This window comes from Papaver somniferum, chromosome 2 (genome assembly GCF_003573695.1).
Source record: "Papaver somniferum cultivar HN1 chromosome 2, ASM357369v1, whole genome shotgun sequence".
Lineage (NCBI taxonomy): Eukaryota > Viridiplantae > Streptophyta > Magnoliopsida > Ranunculales > Papaveraceae > Papaver > Papaver somniferum.
Genome location: NC_039359.1, coordinates 134,472,845 through 134,487,485, shown reverse-complemented (window position 1 = coordinate 134,487,485; position 14,641 = coordinate 134,472,845). Strand labels below are relative to the sequence as shown.

The following is a 14,641-nucleotide window of genomic DNA, read 5'->3' as shown; positions in this document are numbered from 1 at the left end:
ACCGATTCCAGAAATGCCTTTCTTAGCTGGTCGTTTAAGGAACACAGATCTCCAAACAGCTAATCTCTAAAATTGTAAAATAAAAATCAAATATGTTAGTTTGAAGTAATAAGAAAATTCGTAAATATTTTTCATGCAAATATGTTCTTCAAATTGGAGAATATTAAAATATCATTCTTAACATTAATTATGTGATGTGACTAAATATATAGGCAGATTTGGCAAAGTGCACCAAGATGTCTAGCATCAGGGCTTCAATGGATGTCTGAGAACTCCGATATTATTCGAATCCGCATTCGAAATATCAAATATTATTCGAAAATAATTTTTGACTTCGGATATCTGGGTATGTTACCAATCGGATACGAGTTAAGATACCTAGATATCCGCTTCCCGAAATATCCACATATGGAATAATATACATAAATATATATTTTCTTATTTGTCTTTTTTTTTATTGAAAAACACTTATAGATGTTTTAATTAATTTATATTATAAGATTCTATTCTTTTTACAAAAATTGCAAATATTCTGTTGTTTTCTTGTTTTATGGTTTTGGATCAGATAACTGTCTGATTTATCTGAAGTAAAAAGACTATTCGTTCAGATTTCGGATCGAATTCGGAAAGTTTATATGATTTTCGGAATCGAATACAGATAGTTCCTTATTCGCATCCGTATTAACCTATTTACGCTCTTATGCTAGCATTTTTAACTTGTTTTTGTGAAAATAAAATAACCCATATATATCAAGAAGTAACTGGGAATCAAAGTGGACTCTCTTAGCAACTTTAAGCCAGAGATTTTGTTTACCTAAACTTAATCAACTGCTGGAGACGATCAACAAGACATGTTCCTTGGAGAGCGGATAATATAATTCAATAAAAAATAATTTTCTTACACATTAAAGTTTTTCAAAATATGATTCAGTGTTAGTTTGTTTTTCTCTAAAGTTCAAATAACAATTTCTATATAAAAATCTTTCCATCGAAATTAATAAGACTTATTACTTTAAAAAAAATATATGTCGTTTTAAAAATATTTCCCTTAATGTTTTTGAAAAGACGAAGGTATCCAAAATATGCTCTTACAAATTTTTTTTATCTTTTTTTTTTTTAAATTTTCCACCTTTAAAAATCTATTTCGGTATTTATTCTAAGATACTTTATTTTTATTTTTTTAATATGAAAATTTTCATTTTTTTGATTTTTTTTTAATTAATATGCTATTATTATATGTGCCGAAATAATAGACTAGACATTGGTATTCAAAGGGGTGTTGGTGCCCAGCTTGTTGCTTTTTTTAGTTTTAGTTTTTTTGTTCATTTGTTGTTGTTGATGCGAATGAGATGTGTCTGGAGTACATTATATGTACAAAATAATTATTTTGTCGATTAAGTAATATCTTTTTAAAGTAATAAAATTTAGGTGATCAGAAGCCTATTATTTTATAAATGTTTTACAGTATTTCCAATATTTTTGGAAAAATTAGCTCATAAATATCTTGTACTATATTTATTTTATTAATACAAGTTGCCTTTCCATCTTAAAAAAAGTCAACCGACCAGCCACGAGTCTTGCAAAATCTGCACCCTAAATCGTCGTTTAATGCTTTAACCAAGAAATCAAATTTTTAATGGCATGAAGTCCTACTTATTTGTATTTAAGAATTTAGGTGAACAATAAATACCACAATTGGTATATCTTTGCAGTTAAGAGTTATTTGGGGGATAATTTGTCAAATACTAAGCAGTTAAGCATTATTTCGGGGATAAATAAGGATACCGAATAAGTAGTTCACTCTTATATGCACCGTCTTCAATTTCATGTATATGAATATAGGAAATATATATACAGATATATATGAATATAAGGAAAGAAAAAAATATATTTTGTCTTTAATTCGATATATACTATAGGAATACATCTCTCAAAAAACGATATATATGAATATATGGAAATATATTCTTTAATAGCTGGCGAGATATTTCCTTTTTATTCTGTCTTCAATTTAATAGCTGTCGAGGTATTCGTATAGGAGATATTTTATATCCGAATATAAGGAAAAATTTTTTTTAACAGCTGGCAAGATATTATTTTGCATGCTTGAAACGTGTAACGGAAAGGCGATGAAATCTATAACCTATTTATTAATGGCGAGGAAAAATGATTATCCTTATTTCATTTTTCTCTCTCGGAATATCACATCTTCTGCAACTAATACTCCCTTTAAACTAGGAATCATACACACCTAAGACATATAAATCAAGAAACTTAGTGCTCTTCAAAAAGTTTCAAAGTCAGTTATCATGAGAGGAAAAATCGCTCCCACTAAAAATTTCAGTTGAGATGAAAAATCAAAAAAATCTGGCGCGGGATCCTTCCCGCTTGTTGTTGCAGTTATTTGTGCCTAAGGTACTTATTTATAGATCGGAAGATGCTACTCTCTATCATAAAGTTTCAGATTCAGAAAGAGTCATCTGCTTTGCATACATCTGCTTTGTAAGCCATCTTCCTTGATATTTTTTTAGATTTCTCCATTAATTCTTTTTCTTTTCATTTTTCACTCTTGTTTCTCCATCTCGCACAGATTATTTGCTTTGAATATTTTCTGATATTGTTTCTTATTTGAATTTCTGCTAGACTTGTTATGGCTACTGGCATTGCTCGTCGTGTTGTTCCTGGACAGTCACCTCCTGCTGGTTTGAATATGACAATCAATGTTTCTTTATCGTTTATTTTCTTTGAACTTGATTGGAAAAGTTATGACATGTTTTCTCTTGTTACTGTATCATAGATTCATCAATGCAGAGAAGAAATGTGCGTGGGTTAACCCGGGGGATTGAAGTATCAAGAACTATGGCTATGAATAACGGAAATAAGCTTCCCGTGGTTTTTTCTGAAATTGAAAAGGCACCTATTTGTTCAAATGCCCCCAAGTTGTCATCTGAATGTGGAATTATTGTACGTGGTTTAGCTCCTCTGCAGCACGAATCCTGGACGAAAATTCCTGAGCATTATCGAAATGCTTTAATCGAACGTGTTAAGGTTTGTGAACATGTTGAATAAATTTGAAAGGATAATTTCAGAGTTACATACAATAAAGTTTTCAATTAACAAGTTATGTTTCCAAAATTGTTGTAGGACAAGTTTGTTGTTGATACTGCTGTGCCTTTCATAAGAAAATATTTGAACGACAATATGGCAAAAAAATTTACAAATCATCGGAATAAGTTGGTTAAGCATTTTAAGAGTTTCGGAACAATTGAAGAGGCGCGCATGAATCCGCATAGGAATGTATCCCAAGATAGCTGGAATTATTTGTGTGACTGGTTCTCTTCGGCAACGTTTCAGGTATACATGGTGATTATACTTGCTTTAGTTTATAATTATGTATTCTATTTTGTTTAATTATTGTTCCTATTGCAGAAACGATCACTAGATGGATCTAATAATAGGGCAAAAGTTCCCTATAATCACTGCGGAGGGTCTCTTCCATTCGTAGTCCATCGAGAATTGGTATCCATTTATCCTTTCAGTACACATATTAAACATGCTTTTTTTTCTTTTCTTTGTTTGTTGATCTACAGTACTCTGGGTACTTATGTTTTTGGTTTTGATCAAACAGAAAAAGGCCCAAGAAGTGCAACATATCTACATAAAAACTTTCCATGACACCCATACTCATAAGGTAAAAAACTCTGATGATGAAGATGAGGTGCAGTGGATAAGCAAGGAAGCCCAAATAAGACATGTATGTTACTATGAAATTGATTTTACTTATCCTATTTTTTTATGTTTGGTTTGATTAATGTGTACATATGCATATAGGAAAAGATGCTTGAGTTGTATCAACAAGGAATTACAGAGGGATCTCAAACTCCTGAGGAGTTGACTATTTTTAATGAAGTGACGGGTGCTAAGAAATATAAAAGACAACGTGTTTCTTCGGCTTCATCTTCTGATGGAGTGGTTAATGAGTTTCGTGATTTAATTGAGATATTGAATGAAAAGATCAAAAGCTAAGAGGACCAGATTTTGAAATATCAAGATGAAATCAAGGAAATGAAAGATGAAAATCAGAAAATGAAGGATGACAATGCTGCTTTTAAGGAAGATATGCTTAGTCGACTGGGTTTTGCTCCCGCTATGTTTAATAACCTTCCCATTCCACCACAGGAGCACAATTAATGCAAGTTCCAGATGAAGTTTGTTTAGGTTGCAAGTTTATCGTTTAAGTTTTTTTATGTATGTTTTAGGTTGCAAGTTTATCGCATAGTTTGTTTATGTAAGGAAGTTTGTTTTAGGGATTGTTCGTATTTTATTAGTAAGTTATCTTAGGTTTGCAAGTCTATTTTATGTAAGTTTGTCTTATGGTCAAGTTGTCAATGTATGTCAAATTGCGTTAAGTTTGTTTGTCTACTGTGTAACTTTTAATTTATATATAAGTATTAAGTTTTTTATTATTACTTGCTTTATAATTTTTATTTATTTTCTGAAGCATGTTTTATCACATGTTCTTTAGATATGTAGTATTTATTTTTATGAATTATTGCCAATAACAGAATTTTTAAAAAATAATTATTATGTTTAATTATCTTTGGAGAGAAATTTTCACCACTTAATCTTATTTTTAGAAACAAGGTATCCATCACCAAAATTTGTTTTCGCAATAAAATATTTTATCATTAAAGATAGTTTGGGTAAGAAAATATTTCTCTTACTAAAATTAGAATCTGTGATTATTTTCTGGTCATAATATTTTCTCGTTAAAGATAGTTTAGGTAACAAAATATTTTTCTCATCAAAATAGATTCTGTGATTATTTTTTGGTCACAATATTTTCTCATTAAAGATAGTTTGGTAACAAAATATTTTTCTTATTAAAAGTAGATTATGTGATAATTTTTTTTGGTCACCTTAAATTTCTTTTACAGACAAATATATTTGTTGTTGAAACCATATTCTGCGATAACCTTTATACTTGTAAAAAACTATTTTTATGATAAATTAGTTTGTCGGTAAACAAATTTTTAACGAGAATTTAATCCACTCGCTATAGTCTATTTTCGGTGATAAAATAATATTTATCGTTAAAATTGCTTTCTGTGATGGACTTACTTTCTAGCCGGCGAATGCTTTACCGACCACAAGGGGACAAACTTTTTTCCATCACAAAAAATTTTTAGGGACAAAAAAAAAAGACTTTCGCAATAATATAATTTCTCGCAAAAAATGGTTTTTTTTGTAGTGTTTGGAAAAGGAACACAACAGCTAACAAACCGAACTCTGAGTTCGGTTTCTGCGATAAAATTTTGAAGTTACCGAACTTAACAAACAAAAAAAATATGTGAAGTTCCAGCGTCTATTGGCTAAGTTCGGTTACTATGTAGTTTTAAAAGTTTTTGCGAACAAACCGAACTCTATTGGCTAAGTTCGGTTATTTTGGAACTCAACATAGTGGCCAAAACAACACAGTTCGGTTAGACTGGATTTGTTTTTTTCGGTTCTAAGGGTGGAGTACTTTGTAGTTTTAAATTTTTTTGCAAAACAACCGAACAAAGAGTTCGGTGACTTAGTTTTAAATCCAATAGAACCGAACTGTTCTTCGTGTTCTTCATTTTCAAGAAGTTTGGTTAGTAAATTAGTTTTTTTTGGAAAATCGGCCTAACCGAACATGGCTCTGTAACTCCTATTAAAACCCTATTTTGATGATTTCTATTCGATTGAAGAAATCAAAATCAAATTAAAGTGAAGGGTTTGTTGGAAAATACCTCCGGAGTGGTCCCATGGCAGAATCAGGTTGCGGCTGGCGTCTTTTATACTCGATAAAATTATTATGTAACCGAACTTAATTGTGATTGCATTGATGTTGTTACAATTCTTAAATAGGCAGTGGCGGTGGTGGTGGGAGGAGGTGGTGGTGGTAATCGGTGGTTGGTGGTGGTGATAATCGGAGGTGGTGGTGGTGGTAATCGGCGGTGGTGGGTGGTGGCGGTGGTGGTAATCGGTTAATTTAAGACCACTGAATTTTTTTTTTAAAAGAAACAAATAAAAGGGGTAATTTAAGACTAAAATTTTAATTTATGTACAAGGAAATGGATTCCTTACGGCAGTCCCTATAGTATTGGGAAATGGATTCCTTGATGTATCCAAAAACAATAGTAGCAAGCTAGATATGTTTCGTTGTTGTTGTAGGATAAAAACCTATATACCCGAGTAGGATTAGTATGTTTTTTTAATCTATAAATACGAGCAATTACCTCCACATAAACCACATCCCATACTCTGCTAAGCTATTAGTCTTTGTCTACTGCGCCAGCATCACCTACATAATATTCTTCTCTTCTACTCATCTGTAATCAAAATCATCCTTCAGTCCCTCTTTTTTGAAGCAATGGTTTCATTAATGAAGAACTTGGTTTATTTTTTTCTGATGTTTTCCCTTCTCCCTCTTACAATTACAGCCCGAGATAATAAGACATGCAAGTTTGACGCTATATACCAGTTTGGAGACTCCATATCTGATGCTGGAAACTTGATTCGCGAAGGTCCTGTTGGTGCAAGGTCTTATGCTGCTCGGTATCCTTATGGAGAGTCATTCTTCCGTAAAGCCACTGGTCGTTGTTCCGATGGCCTTCTAATGATTGATTACTTCTGTAACTATTAATCTCAGCCTCTAATTTAAGTTTCTTTCACGTGATATTTACTACTAAAAGGGTTTCAAACATTGTCATTGGAGATTAGATATTAATAATGTTAAAAAAATATTTTTCATCGATTTTTTTAATTTCTTTTTACTAAGCTATGGCTCTTGGTCTTCCACTTCTGAACCCCTATTTGGAGAGTGGTGTTTCGTTTAGTCAGGGAGTCAATTTTGCCGTAGCTGGAAGCACGGCACTACCTCCCTCATTTTTCAGGGAGAGGAACATTCATGCTCCTTCTACTGATAGTCATCTTAATGTGCAATTGGATTGGTTCCACAAACATCTCAATTCCTCCTGCCATACACTTACTGGTAAAACCTAAAACTCTCTTTTAGCTTAATTTGAAATTTTTATGAGCGACATAAAATCATGTATTTGTATTTCTAATTCTTGTTATATACTAAACTTTCTTGTCCGTGAAAAATTTGCAGAGTGTCGAAACAAGCTTCAACATTCTCTTGTATTCATGGGAGAGATCGGTGGGAATGACTACAATTACGCGTTTTTCCAAAATAAACCCATGGAAGAAATTCATACTTACGTGCCCCATGTAGTCGGAGCTATAACCCATGGTGTTATGGTATGTTTATTCTATCAATCTTATCTCTAAAATTATCTTATCTTAGTTTTTAACTATGTAAATATGCAATCATATAGAGTAGTTAAAATAACATGTTTTTGTGCTTGAGCAGAAAGTCATCAGAGCTGGAGCTAGACACATAGTTGTTCCTGGTAATTTCCCAGTCAGATGCATACCGATATATCTCTCTTCATTCCATAGCCAAAACAGAAGAGCATATGATGACATGGGATGCTTAGTGGGTTTAAATGAGTTTGCGAATTATCACAATAATTATTTAAAGAGTGCGCTACAAAGGCTGAGGCAAGAGTTCCCTAATGTTGTTATAGTTTATGGTGATTATTACAACGCATTCCAATCGGTCCTTCGTCGGTCTCGTTCCCTTGGTTTTGATCCGTCTTCAGTGTTGAGAGCATGTTGCGGAGTCACCGGAGCTCCTTATAATTTTGACGGAAGTCGGATGTGTGGAAGTCCAGGAGTTACGGTTTGTTCCGATCCTTCTCGACACATCCATTGGGATGGAGTCCATCTCACACAAGCAGCTTACAGGCACATGGCAAGTTGGCTCATTAATGATTTCCGTTCAGCTAAAGTCCAATGTTAAACTAGATTTAATGGTTTTTGCTGTAACAAAATTTAATTTTAAGCATAAAACAGTACATGAGCTTAATTTTTTGTCGAATAAATTTTATATTTAGGAGCTGTTGCACCAGGTGCTAAAGCGTGAGTGTTTTCTACCCATTGAGCAAAGACGGGTTGTAATTGAATTGCTCCTTGGTAACTTACTGTTATTGAACCCATAAAGAACGAGTCACTTCACCATATTGTGACCTCTGGGGAACGAACATGAGCATGGGCTTGGAGAATCATACCCATAGCAATAACCGGTGGACAGTTAAAACACATGCTCAGTAAATCAGTAACAATCACACATCTCTAAAAAGTACACACGAGTGTTTGGATCCAAAACAAAACTCATGCTCCCTACCAGAACCTTGGAAACAAGATTTCTATGGATCTCGAAACCCAGAAATTCAAAGATTTTTACAAACCCGCAATCCTAAAAGGCACTACAAGGTTACAACAATCCTTGGGTGGGATAGGTAAGGCTTGGATCATGTTTTCTTTGTTTCCGAATCTGACTCACCAAGGTCTGGCTCAGAAAATGTGTTTGATTTTTGAGTCAGACCTGACCTAACTGACTAATTTTATTTGGACAGAAGATACCCTTAGGTGCATGTGTTATTTTTTAGGATCCGACAATAAAAATTATTCATTCTATCTAATTCACCAAGTTATCTTGTATATATTCTTTTACCTTCACCGATAACAATAAACTAACACCCCGTTTGGTTGGAATAATTGGATTCCTATGAATTCAATTATGGGGTAATCCAATTCTTGGAATTGAATTCAAATCCAAAAAATTAGCGTTTGGTTGAGGTAATCCAATTTTTTTTGTTTTTACCTTGGAATCAAATTCCATTGCACTACTAGACCAATACAATGTAAATCTATCATTTTGGGGGGAATTGGATTTCTAGGAATCAAAATTCTCAATTACACAAAGTTGATTTGGACCGTTTGGTTCAAGGAATTGGTCACATTCCCCTGGAATTGGATTACCAGGAATCCAATAACTTGAACCAAACATGCTGTAAAAGACATACAGAGAGATCGTATTGCTACTCAATGGATGATACAAAGGCTCATACAAGCCATCCTACACAAAAATAAAATAAAATAAAATAAATACCCGCAATGATACAAAGAGTAGTACAATAATGTCCCAATGTTTCTGATTCTGTACCAAGCAAATATACCTTGTTTCCTGCAGTTTCAAAAGAAATGGGCACACAAGGCAGTAACTACTGCGTGCGTGACTTCACTATGAACTACTACTACTACCCATCATCATTCATACTTCATCATTTTTTGCTAAATCCTAAGTTATTTTGTAGTGACTTTTTCAACTCATGGTTCATGCTGATACATGTTAGCGTCGTACAGTCGTACTATGCAGGGAGAACCAATGTACCTTGTATATTTTTTTAAGACAATGAATGAATTTCAGATAGAATCTAAACCAACCAAAGTCCATAAACTAAGAAACAAAAATCAAACTGAACAAACACAAGATAGAACTAGAACTTGGCAAAACGATATTTCGCTTGAGGAATAAACACACAGTTCATGGGCCTGCATTTCTAGTTTCCTTTATGCCTTTGAAGGAGTTCTAACTCACCTCAAATAGAACTTCACAGCAAAATCGTCATCGAATTCCTATTTCCTATCGTGTAACCCTGTAATCAACGAGTTGGATATCAGTTAGAAGATTGTCGGACACAAGACTTTTTAAAATTATTTATTAGAAAATATAGAAGTCCATAGACTCCATACCTTGAAGTTGAGTACAGGCTTCAAACTGCCCTCAAGAGTCCAAGACCTGAAACGCTTTTTTGGACCGATTCCATTCTTGCTAATGTCTAGAATTAGAAGTGTGGGTTCCCCTGCATATTCATGTGAAAATAATCTCAAATTCTCAATACACACATACTAAAAACATAACAATGCATGTCTTAAATGAAGAAAAAGGAGTGAGAACCAGAATGTAATCAAGTTTACATTGTACCAGAGACGACAATTCAAGGATAGACGTTGGAGTTACACAACCTTAGCTAATTAAAAATCCTAAACCCTAGCAAAGGTGAAGTAAACCAAGAAATTATCTACATTAAGTTTCATGCGTAAATAGAAATATCAAGAAAACATTATATGAATCAATATCAGGGTTTATGGTTTAAGAAAACGAAATTGCCCTACCGAATGTTATGATGACGATTGTTCAGACTCGCTAGTTCAGACTGAGATTGTTCATAAACATTAGCACTACAGATTTCAGTGAGTTACTTTGGATTCTTCTTTTTGTTCAACCGCAGATACGATTCTCCGGGAAGCCCAACAAGCTCCAACCACATTCTTACATCCAACAGAAAGTAGATTCCTCTGATCCACAATCAAGTCGAATACAGCTGAAACAGGAAAATCACAAAAACCCAGATGAGATCGATTCCCATATATACAGACATTAGTTTCAGGTTTCATCACATCCATAGGGATATAAAAAATTCAAAAAAAGATGTATGCCTGTAAATAGCTAAATAAACAGCAACTCTTTGCTCCTGCTAGAGCTTAAAGAGCCAGGACATATATGAAAACTATTGAAGCTCATTTGCTACGTAATGGCTGATATATGTTATGATACGGGACGCATTGTTAAGGCAACATCAGTTACGTAATATTCTAGAACTCCTTATACATAGTATGTCTTGTATTCTAGGAAAAGTAGAACATTAGGAAATACTTGTATTCCAAGTCTTTACATATTTAGGTCTCTACAAAGTCTATATGTATATATAGGTTGCCTGTGCTTTGTAATCTTGTATCAGAAAACGTATTGAATATCAATATCAAACAGTTTCTTCTAAACCTCTTTTGTTCTTTTTTTTTGTTCTTCTGTTAATCTAATAACACCAAAACTCGACTTGGTATCATCCTTGTTCGATTCTCCATGCCTTCCGCATCTTCTACAGTTTCAACAGTTGTTTTTTCTTCTCAATCAATGATGTCTTCCTCACTTTTCTCTCAACCTTATCATATAATTACTGTTAAACTTGATGACACAAATTACTCCCTTTGGCGTGCATAATTTCTTCCCTACCTTCAAGGTTATGAACTAGATGGCTTTGTTAACGGTGACAAACCTTGTCCTGCTGCAACTCTCCCAAACACACCCTAACCCTGATTTCACTTCCTGGAAGAAACAAGACCGTATTCTACTTGACTGGATTTTCTCTTCTTTAACCCCTACTGTGTTAAGACATGCTCACCGTCTCTCAACTTCTCGCGAAGTTTGGACCTCCCTTGAATCAATGTTTGCCTCTAAATCTGCTGCTCATGTTCACAATCTTCAATGTGAACTTCGTGCCTTGAAGAAAGGATCCCTCTCTATGCGAACCTATATCGATCGTGCTCGTGATATAGGTGATAGTCTTGCTGCTGCTGATACCACCGTTACTACCACTGAATTACGCCACTGCATTCTTGCTGGACTGGACTCGTCGTATGATCCCATTGTTACGTCTCTTACCACATCCATGGCAGCTATGACCATTGAGGACTTCATTACTTATCTTCTCACCTCTGAACTCCGTCTAGAACAACAACACAGATCATTGTCTTCTCAACCTGTTGCGAACGTAGCATCATCTGCAAGATCTTCAGCGTCCAACCCTAATTCTCAACAACGCTATGGTACTGGACATCAAGATGGTGGTGGTCCTCGTCAGTTACCTCCCTGCCAACTGTATGATAAACCTGGACACCATGCTTACCTTTGCTGGAAACGGTTCGACCAAACTTTTCGTCCCCAACCCCCTCGTCGTCAGCCTGCTCGGTCCTCACCTGCTCAGTCCTCTTCATCTCCCCGTGCGTATGTTACTCAAGCATCAGGATATGAATCTACTGCTCCATGGGTTCCAGATAGTGGAGCTACAAATATATTACTAATGATCTCTCTCGCCTGCATATATACTCAGAGTATAATGGCCCTGATCAAATCAAGCTCGGTAATGGTGATTCTATTCCTATCTCTCGTGTTGGCTCCTCAATCCTAGAGACACCTGATCGTAAGTTACATCTCTCAAACACGTTTTATACTCCTTATATTTCTCATAACCTATTATCAGTCGCTCGACTTACAAGTGAGAATAATGTGTTGTTTGAGTTTCATCCTGACTTCTGTCTTGTAAAGGATCGGTGTACAAGGAAGGTTCTTCTACGCGGACGTAGGAAAGGTGGTCTCTATGAACTGGATGCTTCCTCATTCTCTAAAGAAGCATGTGTCGGTGAAAGAGCAAGTCTGCATAATTGGCATTCTAGATTAGGACATCCTATGATGCAAACTGTGCGTCATATTATTTCAAAGTTTTCCCTTCCAGTATCTAGTAAAACTATAACTTTTTTCTCCTCTTGTCATGAGCATAGGAGTCATAAGTTACCATTTTCTTCTAGTTTGAATCAATATTTACATCCTCTATACTTAATTGTCTCTGATGTCTGGGGTCCCCCTCATGTTTTGTCCAATGAAGGTTATAGATATTACATTATTTTTATTGATGCCACAGTCGTTTCACTTGGATGTTTCCTTTATCTCATAAGTCTGATGTCTACTATACTTTTCTTGTGTTTCAAAAACATGTCGAAAATATGTTTGATCGAAAAATCAAAATTTTTCAATCTGATAATGCTGCAGAATATCGCAAACTTACTCCTTATCTTCAACAAAATGGTATTGTTCATAGATTTTCGTGTCCACATACTTCTGAGCAAAATGGTTTAGTTGAACGTCGACATCGACATATTCGTGAGACTGGTATTACTTTGCTTTCTATGGCTTCTATCCCTTCTTCCTATTGGTATGATGCTTTTTTCACAACTTGTTACTTAATGAACCGTGTGCCGTCTTCATCTCTTGCACAAGTATCTCCATATGAAACTCTTTTTGGCGTTTTACCATATTACCAGTCTTTACGTGTCTTTGGTTGCCTGTGCTATCCCCATCTTCGTCCATATAGGTCTCATAAAATGGAACCTTTATCATCTCCTTGTGTTTTTATATGATATAGTCCTATGCATAAAGGTTACAAATGTCTTCATATACCTACTGGTCGGATTTATGTTAGTCGTCATGTCGTGTTCAATGAGACTATCTTTTCCTTTGCCGCGTCATCGACACCATCTCCCTCAATCAACGACCAGGTAATATCTACATCTATGCACGATCTTCCGTTTCTTGTGAGTTCTTCTCATAACTTTATGCCGAATCCACCATCTCCTGGTGTTAGTATGAATACTCCTTTGCCAACTGGTAGCTCTGAACTACCCACAGATAATTTATCTCTAGCTGAATCATCACTCGATGTCAGTATGGACACCCGTACTTTAGACTCTGCACTGCCAACGACATCTAGTTCATTAGCTGCTGCGTCATCTTCTACGTCAGTTTCTACACCATCTACGTCTGCAACTACGTCAGATACTTCATCTGCTAATGCATCAACTACAACTGTTTCGGAGACTACAGGGCATCCCATGATTACCAGGTCTAAGGACGGGATCTTTAAGCCTAATACATCTAAATATGCTCTTCTTGCAGATTCTGAACTTGAACCCACTTGTTATTCACAAGCTCAGGCAAATCCAGACTGGCGTGAATCCTCCAATAATGAGTATAATGCATTGCTTCGAAACGGTACGTGGACTCTAGTACCCTATCATCCTTCTTTGAATCTCATTGGTTGTAAATGGGTTTATCGTATTAAACGAAAAGCATATGGTACTATTGAACGTCGTAAATCTCGACTAGTGGCGAAAGGATTTAATCAACAGGAAGGTGTTGATTATGGTGAAACCTATAGTCCGGTAGTAAAGCCTTGTATTATACGTGTAATTCTTAGACTGACACTCTCTCATAACTGGCCTATTAATCAATTTAATGTTCAGAATGACTTTGTACATGGCAATCTTGAAGAGGAAGTTTACCACCGGGATATGTTGATCCGAATTTTCCTACATATGTTTGTAAACTGCATCGATCTCTCTATGGATTAAAACAAGATCCACGTGCTTGGTACCATCGACTCAGTAATTTCTTGTTGCAGAATGGGTTTGTTACTTCCAAGTGCGATTCTTCACTCTTCATTCGACATGATGACACTGGTATTGTTTTCTTGCTCGTTTACGTCGATGATATTATTCTTACTGTCTCAAGTTCTTCAGGGTTACAATCTATTCGTGCTTTTTTACAAACTGAGTTTGCAATTAAAGATCTTAGTTCATTGTCTTATTTTCTTGCAATTGAAGCAAAACGTAGGTCTTCCGGATTACTTCTTACACAAAGGAGGTATGTCCATGACCTTCTTATTAGAGAAAAAATGGATGGTGTTAAACCAATTAAAACTCCACTCAGCCCAACTGGGGATATATCGTCTGGTCGTAGCACTTTCATGACTGATGCTACCGAATATAGAAGTATTGTTGGTGCATTACAATACTTGACATTTACTCGTCCTGATTTAGCTTATGCAGTAAATAAAGTTTGTCAATTTATGCATGCTCCAACAGAATATCTCTGTAGTCTAGTTAAACGTATATTACGTTATCTACAAAATACTTCTACTTTTGGAATTTGTCTTAAACCGGCCAATACTTTGAAATTGTCTTTCACTGCTTATACAGATTTACATTGGGCTGGTTCCTTAGAAGATCTTCGTTCGACTAGTGGATATTGTAT

At 35.0% G+C, this 14,641-nt stretch overlaps 2 protein-coding genes across 2 annotated transcripts; both read left to right on the top strand.

Annotated features, from left to right (window-relative positions):
- Nucleotides 1-2,437: 2,437 nt before the first annotated feature.
- LOC113352003 lies at nucleotides 2,438-4,302 on the top strand. The gene is made up of 7 exons (XM_026595889.1): nucleotides 2,438-2,502; nucleotides 2,644-2,702; nucleotides 2,798-3,048; nucleotides 3,145-3,354; nucleotides 3,430-3,519; nucleotides 3,629-3,754; nucleotides 3,832-4,302. Exons 1-7 carry the CDS (start codon nucleotides 2,438-2,440, stop codon nucleotides 4,024-4,026), a joined length of 996 nt encoding a protein of 331 aa, XP_026451674.1. The 3' UTR covers nucleotides 4,027-4,302.
- A 2,095-nt stretch (nucleotides 4,303-6,397) lies between these two features.
- LOC113352002 (GDSL esterase/lipase At5g03980-like) lies at nucleotides 6,398-7,891 on the top strand. Its single transcript, XM_026595888.1, has 4 exons — nucleotides 6,398-6,659; nucleotides 6,806-7,018; nucleotides 7,139-7,287; nucleotides 7,400-7,891. Exons 1-4 carry the CDS (start codon nucleotides 6,398-6,400, stop codon nucleotides 7,889-7,891), a joined length of 1,116 nt encoding a protein of 371 aa, XP_026451673.1.
- The last annotated feature ends 6,750 nt before the right edge of the window (nucleotides 7,892-14,641 follow it).

What these genes read in the sequence shown, in the direction of transcription:
- LOC113352003 (XM_026595889.1), top strand. Translation starts at nt 2,438, where the DNA reads ATGCTACTCTCTATCATAAAGTTTCAGATTCAGAAAGAGTCATCTGCT. An exon ending in GCTTTGCATACATCTGCTTT is followed by an intron (nt 2,503 to 2,643) that starts GTAAGCCATCTT and finishes AATTTCTGCTAG; the next exon opens with ACTTGTTATGGCTACTGGCA. An exon ending in TCTCTTCGGCAACGTTTCAG is followed by an intron (nt 3,355 to 3,429) that starts GTATACATGGTG and finishes TTCCTATTGCAG; the next exon opens with AAACGATCACTAGATGGATC.
- LOC113352002 (XM_026595888.1), top strand. Translation starts at nt 6,398, where the DNA reads ATGGTTTCATTAATGAAGAACTTGGTTTATTTTTTTCTGATGTTTTCC. An exon ending in TCTAATGATTGATTACTTCT is followed by an intron (nt 6,660 to 6,805) that starts GTAACTATTAAT and finishes CTTTTTACTAAG; the next exon opens with CTATGGCTCTTGGTCTTCCA. An exon ending in CTATAACCCATGGTGTTATG is followed by an intron (nt 7,288 to 7,399) that starts GTATGTTTATTC and finishes GTGCTTGAGCAG; the next exon opens with AAAGTCATCAGAGCTGGAGC.